Source organism: Aplysia californica, unplaced genomic scaffold (genome assembly GCF_000002075.1).
Source record: "Aplysia californica isolate F4 #8 unplaced genomic scaffold, AplCal3.0 scaffold00285, whole genome shotgun sequence".
Classification (NCBI taxonomy): domain Eukaryota; kingdom Metazoa; phylum Mollusca; class Gastropoda; order Aplysiida; family Aplysiidae; genus Aplysia; species Aplysia californica.
The window spans coordinates 558,442-565,321 of record NW_004797555.1 but is presented as its reverse complement, the minus strand read 5'-3'; the positions used below and the strand labels follow the sequence as shown (position 1 = coordinate 565,321).

The 6,880-nt window shown below is 39.4% G+C and overlaps 1 protein-coding gene across 1 annotated transcript in view; it reads left to right on the top strand.

The window, feature by feature from the left end:
- LOC101859649 (glycine dehydrogenase (decarboxylating), mitochondrial) overlaps positions 1 to 6,880 on the top strand; it is a gene marked incomplete in the record, with an annotated part of 40,667 nt that overhangs the window by 13,400 nt on the left and 20,387 nt on the right. Inside the window, 6 exon segments of the mRNA XM_013084324.2 lie at positions 2,077 to 2,241; positions 3,419 to 3,496; positions 4,682 to 4,829; positions 5,237 to 5,433; positions 5,856 to 5,952; positions 6,697 to 6,802. Coding sequence (XP_012939778.1) covers positions 2,077 to 2,241; positions 3,419 to 3,496; positions 4,682 to 4,829; positions 5,237 to 5,433; positions 5,856 to 5,952; positions 6,697 to 6,802 — 791 coding nt within the window.

The following is a 6,880-nucleotide window of genomic DNA, read 5'->3' as shown; positions in this document are numbered from 1 at the left end:
CAAAACAAGAAATAAAAAATCATAAGAAGAACAAAAACTATTACAGCAACAACAACAACCTCAAAGTGTCAAGGTGGGTGGTTGGCGGGTGCTCTGGTGTGGTTTTTTTCCTTCTTTCCTATCAAACATCTATCGTCCTTATTCTTCTTTTTTATGTTTGTTACTCTCTTGTAACTCCTCTAATCTTCTGGCGCTCAAATGATCTTTTGCAGTTGCGAGCCCCGTAAAACCTCTACTAAAACTAAAACATTCATTTCCCTTTGGTTACCAGCTGTGCTTCCTCAACAGCAATTTTGAATGCTTGTTGACTCATAACGGTATTTCTGTTCAACCGTTGGTTGCTTATTGTTGTTAGATTTCCCATTCAACAACACTTTACCGTGAACCACCGGTGAAACACATATGAAGTTACGAGTCCACAAGCTTTTAAAATTGGCACCCTCACAATTTCCAGTTTGTGACAACCGTCGTTTTCCCCATGTTCTCTTCGTGTGTATTTTAGACTGTTGAACAAAAACGAGCGTATTGTCCCTCAGAGAAATCAGAGAAGAGCTCGGTAATTAACCCTATCCGTGCGCTTTTGAGTCATTTTGTTCCCCCGGGGTTGTATTCTTCATATGTTTGAATACTTCTAGTAGGAAGATCTCTTTGAAACTTTCAGTATTTCTCAAAAGATCATTTTGACAGACTGCTAAGCAAAGTGTACGGATCGGATTAATGAGTAAATTTCCTCTTTGGAAAGTGGTGGCACAGAGTTCCCCACATCGTAGGGATACGATAGTAAAACACGACGTTTGGACAGGGTAAAGATAAAAGCTCTTGGACGGGCTTAGCTTGGGGCCTTTCCCATGCATAGACCCTTTCCCATGCATAGACCCTTTCCCATGCATAGACCCTTTCCCATGCATAGACCCTTTCCCATGCATAGACCCATTCCCATGCATAGACCCTTTCAGGAGAAGAGACGCCTCTAATTGTATATTAAGTACCCACGTCAATATCTGTGCTCAAATTTATGCAATAGGAATATGAATACGAGAGTTTTAAGTGCTTCTGCTCTGCTGTCATTCTTCCCTTCCTTCTTCCCCCCCCCTTTTTTTATCGCTTTTATTCAGGCCAAATTCCCTGCTTTCAAAATAGCCCCTGACGGGGGTGGGGGGGGGGGGGGAGAGTTTACTGGTGCGCAGCAAAACAAACATGCTCAGTTTGTTTACATTGGTTTATGTTTTTGAATCAGGGAAAATTACCTCCCACCTGCTGCAGTCTTGTGGTTGCATCAGCTCCTAAAATACAACAGACACCTGTGTATTTTGCCATGCCTCTCTCTATTTTGATGGCCTCAGAAGCTATTCAGCGTAATTAATTTTATGACCAAAAAAAACAAATAAACACAGCAGCAACAGTTGGGTTGAGCATTAAAGGGTCTAGTTGCCTGTGGTGTAGGCTATCAGACATCAGACAGGTATCATGTTTTTGGTTTATTCATTTACACAAGTGCCCCACTCCCTTCCTTAAAAATGTCTTTCCCTAGACTCTGTAGACCTGAACAAGCACAAAATTTTTCTTTTTTTTCATCACAGTATATGCTTTTGTGGTGTTGTGCTGGTTCAAAATCCAGTTTTCAGTCAAAACAGCCCTCCTCTTAAATGACTTAAATTACAGTTTATTTAGATTAAAATTTATTTCGTTCAATAGAAGATCAATAAAGTACATCATGTGTATGTTAAATGACCTTAAAATGTGTCAATAGATGTGTAAAATATGTACTCTCTCTCTTGCCCTTGACCTTAGCAGTTGCGAGCGCCGTAAAACCTTATACTACTAACTAACTAACTAACTCTCTTGCCCTTTTTAACTCCCAGTGGAGCATGGTCCATCAACAACATTTTTCCAGCGAAGCCTGTTCTGTACCTCCGTTTCTAGCTGTTTCCATGATGTCCCCGCCTTTTCCATTTCCGCATGTACCACTCACCTCCATGTCATCTTTGGTCTTCCTTTCTTACGTTTTCCTTATGGATTCCACATCAAAGCCTGTAAAATGTGTACGAATGATGCTCACATTTCCGAACCCCTCAGGACTACTCAGTACACACCTTACCAAGCGGAGCTGGCCCAGGGCCGCCTGGAGAGTCTCCTCAACTACCAGACCATGGTGGCCGACCTGATGGGTTTGGCAGTCTCAAATGCTTCTCTACTGGACGAGGGTACGGCCGCAGCTGAGGCTATGGCGTTGGCACAAAAGTAGGTGGACCCTTTCTGAATTATACCTACTTTTACTTTTTCATCCTGACATGTGGTTACTTGAGGGAGGCATTGCGCTGCCAAGAGCAAAACGCTTGCTGCTAAAGGGATTTGAAAACAACAACAACTTTTTCATCCTCTGTTGCCGTTAAGCGTTGAGGGGAGAGGCAGTTTTCTGTTGCAGGCCAGCTCTGCAGCTTTTTCAATTGGGATGTCATAATTTATAACTATATACAGTAGAAATTGTCTAAGACGGTCACCGGTTGTTTTTGGGAAAAGTGATTGTCTAAGACAGGTGACTGTTATAAACAGGTGGCTGTCTTACTCATTGTCATTATAATGTTTAAAAGAACTATTGAGGGGAATTGAAAGAGGTCATTTGTACAGGGGGTTGTCTTATACAGGTGACCATTAGAGCAGGTTCAGCTGATATATAAGTTGAAGCTGACCACAAGCACTGACACAAATATTGGCAAACTCTTTTTTAAAATGATAATAATATATAGATTTTTTTTTAAAATTATTATTATCATTACTATTGCCATTGTAGTGATTCTATTTATGAAAATTGCTAAAATTGGTTAAGCTCACCCTTCTCACAATTAGCTTTATTTGCCTACTTATCTCTCCGAGTTAATTGCTGTTGTTAAAAATATATTGGTTACATCTGTCACACAAACCCTTTGGCCAACAAGTATTTAACTAAATTAACTGTAAATTGAAATGAGGGTTTGTTCCTGATTTGTGTACTTACACCTGTTGGTTTTGCTTATCTCTGAGTAGGTTTTGTATCGTTTGTTGAATTTTATTTATGTAAAGCAACAATAGCAAAAGTAGCTTCCTCAGATCATCAGCTGACCGATCAGCTTTTCATAAAACAGTGATTTTATGAAGCCATACACTCATTTATGATGTTGAAATGAGAGGTAATGTTCAAAAGTAACTCTTTCTAAGTGAAATAGTATGTTCCATTATCACAGTTTCATGTTCTTTGAATTCAATGTTTATTTTTTGCCCTGAGCTTTTTGTGGAAAATAATTTTAAAAAAGAGTTTTTTAAAATGGGTAAATTTCTTCCGCATCATGGAGACTCAAAGGTCTTTGACATTGTTCTCAAACTTGAAGGTGGACTTCCATTTGAAAAATGGAAACTCAAATGTATCTCATTGGCTTTGCAGGCAAACAAAGAGGAAAAAGTTCTTTGTGGATGTCAGATGCCACCCACAGACCATTGCTGTTGTAAAAACCAGAGCAAGGCATGTATTACCAACAAATTTTATTTTTTTTAAGCAACTAAGCAACAGCACAAACGGTTATTAGTTATCTGTTTATTCTTTCCTGGGTGATATATTTGGAACGTCTCTTATCATTATCATGTATATGCGTGGGTTTATTTCACTGACAAATTCAAATATGTAATGTCAGGTTATTGAACCATTTTAGATGCATGAATAGAGAGTTTGATGTCAAACAATGATTTTTAAGTGCTCACCCCTCAGCAGGGCAGTGCTACTGACTGAAGTGTCTTTAGGCCATTCCCAAAGGGGAATATTAACATGTTCTTACGCACAGTAGAATTGTAAATGGGCTGATTTATCAATGTCATGCTCATACTGTGTCGGAACAACATAGGGGGAATGGCTGCTTTTTTTTTCCTCGTCTTTACTATCGTCATGTTTCTTCTTCTTTTGCATGTTTGTCACTCTCTTGTGAACCTCTATTTCCGGGGTGCCTCTGATAGTCGAAGCAGACTTTGTGCTGTTGAGGCTAGAAAGGTGAGCAGAGTAAGCCTGATTCCCCATTTGGATTTCTCTTTTGACATCCACCGCTTGGCGCTCATATAACCTTATGCAGTTGGGAGGCCGTAAAACGTTACTTAAACGAAACTAAGTGCTCATAAATGTCTTGAGCTTTTCATTTGATATTTGGTTCGCTTAACAGAGTTTTGAAGTGAGGAATTAGACTGTAAGTGAAGTTTCTTGGGGCTTTTTCTCTCTACACCCTCATTGTAAGTCCATTAGCTGCAATTATGATTAATCACAATATATTAAGTGATAATTTTCAGTTTACTTGTTATGTATAAAATGAAGGTTTTTAGTGTATTTTAGTTTGGTCTACTTATTCCTTCTTCTTTTCGATGTCATTATTGTCTGTAAATGTCATTGCCTCAGAACTATTTTGTCCAAAGTACCCTCTATACTTAGGTACACTTTAGACAAAATAGTTCTAAGGCGACGATGTCCCCGGAGAAATAGGTGGTTTGTAGGCTGCCTCACCATACCCGGCAACTCAATTACGTAAACAAAATAAGTCACAAAGACCAAAGTTTTATAAGTATTTGAATGAGGAGTACTTGTCATTTCCAAAGTTATCTTGAGGACTATAGGTTAATAATTAAGTATAATGTTTTTGACATTTTAAATGTTGTTTTATCTCAATAGTGGTCAGGGAATTGAAGTTGTGGAAGGCAGATGGCAAGACTTGGACCTCAGCGGCAAAGATATGGCGGGAGTCCTTATCCAGTACCCAAATACAGATGGATCCATTCAAGACTACACTTCTTTTGTTACAGAGGCACATCAGAACGGGGTTTGTAACTTCTTTTTTTATTCATTATTTTTGCAGAACTTTGAGATCGAAGCTATAGACATTACAAACAAACTCCTGACTTTCAAGAGAACACAAAAATAAATATATGCATTTTGACCTGCATCTATGCTTTAGTCTTGCATAAATGACAAGTATCTTCAATGTTTAAGAAAGAATTTTTATTTTGAGATTCATCCAACTTTTCATCCCCTGGACTGCTTCATAAGTGGATGCTGTTACTATACTCAATTCTGATATTTCCGAAGATTGTTCTACAAAAGTGTTGAGAGTGATGTAAGGTTTCTGAGTAGTGAAAATAAGAAACTAACCCCTGGAGAAAAAAATTCCTTTTTTTAAAGAAATAAACTCTAGTTTGTTTTAAAAGTTTATCATGATCTCTTGAACAGACTCTGGTGGTAGGAGCTACTGATTTGCTGGCCGCCACAATCGTGAAACCTCCCGGTGACCTTGACTTTGACATTGCCATCGGCACCAATCAGAGATTTGGAATCCCCATGGGTTATGGGGGTCCACATGCCGGCTTCTTCTCTTGCAAACAGAAGTTTATGAGGCAGCTGCCAGGAAGAGTGGTCGGAATCACGAGGTAATTTTCTTTATGGATGTGAATTTAGTGAAGTGCTGGATCATAACTGTTGAATGCCTCCTCCTCACAAGTAAATCTGAAATTTGTTGGAGGGTTTTTTAACAAGCTGAGATATTGATTGGTTGTTCTTTTTATGTCAACAGCATTACACCCTAAGTAGACTTTATTTTGTTCATTCTAGTACTGAAAAAGTTGAAGATTTTTCCAAATGCTTAGAATGCATATATTTTCTATGTTTCCTTAAATGTCACATTTGTTGTAACAAACATGAAAAAGAAGAAGGGAAGATAAGGACGATAGATGTTTGATAGAAAAGGAGAAGCAGTTTGTGTTAACAAACCATCTTTTGTTTAATGCTTAGGTCTAGCAAGGGGAGGCTAAAGAAGTAGAAGGATAAGAACAGTCGTATTTTGTTGTTGTAGGGATGCAGCTGGAAGGCGAGCGCTCCGACTTGCCCTACAGACCAGGGAACAGCACATTAGAAGGGACAAAGCCACCAGCAACATCTGCACAGCTCAGGTAAAAGGAAAAGAATCTTTTTAAAAGGCAGCTTGTTGCTGTAGTTGTTGTTGTTGCTGTAGATATTGTTGTTGCTGTTGTGTGTGTGGTAGCCTATCCGTTTGAAATGTTTGGAGCCCCGAAGAGCGTTCTCTTCGCCAGGGCCACCGCCTCTCTTGGGTAGTGGGTGAGGCAGTCCAACCTCCCTGAATCCTCCCCAAAGAGATGCCACCGCCGGATGTTGTTGTTGTGGTTGTTGTTGTAGTTATAGACCCAGTAACTGTTGAGCTTTCTTACATCTCCCTGATGTGATGTGGTCAACTTTGCATATCTGCTTCAGATGTTTTGTTTGTTTCACAGTTCTGTATCAGAAGTTTAAAATGTTTAGTGGTGATGTAGAATAAGCTCTCTTAGGTTTTCTTGTTTTACTAAAACTATTGAATGTTTTAAGAGAAAAGGTTCAGTGTAAGCAGGAAGCAGGTTATTGCAAGCAGACTTTGTGCTGTTGAAGCTAGAGAGGTGAGCAGAGTAAGTCAGATTCCCTGTAAGGACTTCTCTGTTGACATATACCCCTCGGCGCTTATATGACCTTATGCAGCTGCGAGCGCTGTAAAACCTCTCTAAAACTAAAAAGGTTTTTGCAGATCAATGTGATTTAGGGGAAAATGTAACTGATTATACCTCCCCTAAGTTGGAGATGACTTATTTGTCTGCCTACGATGGAACCTAGATGTTAAGTTCATGGTCAGTGTGTTTCTATTTCAGGCTCTGCTGGCCAACATGTCGGCAATGTATGCCATCTACCACGGACCAAAGGGCTTGAAAGAGATTGCAAGAAAGGTCCATCATGGGGCTCTGATCTTGGCAAAGGGTAAATCTTTTTTTGGCTGATTTAACAGTCACTGGGACCAATTTGAGCATCATTACGTTTGTTCCTGCAGTAATTTTA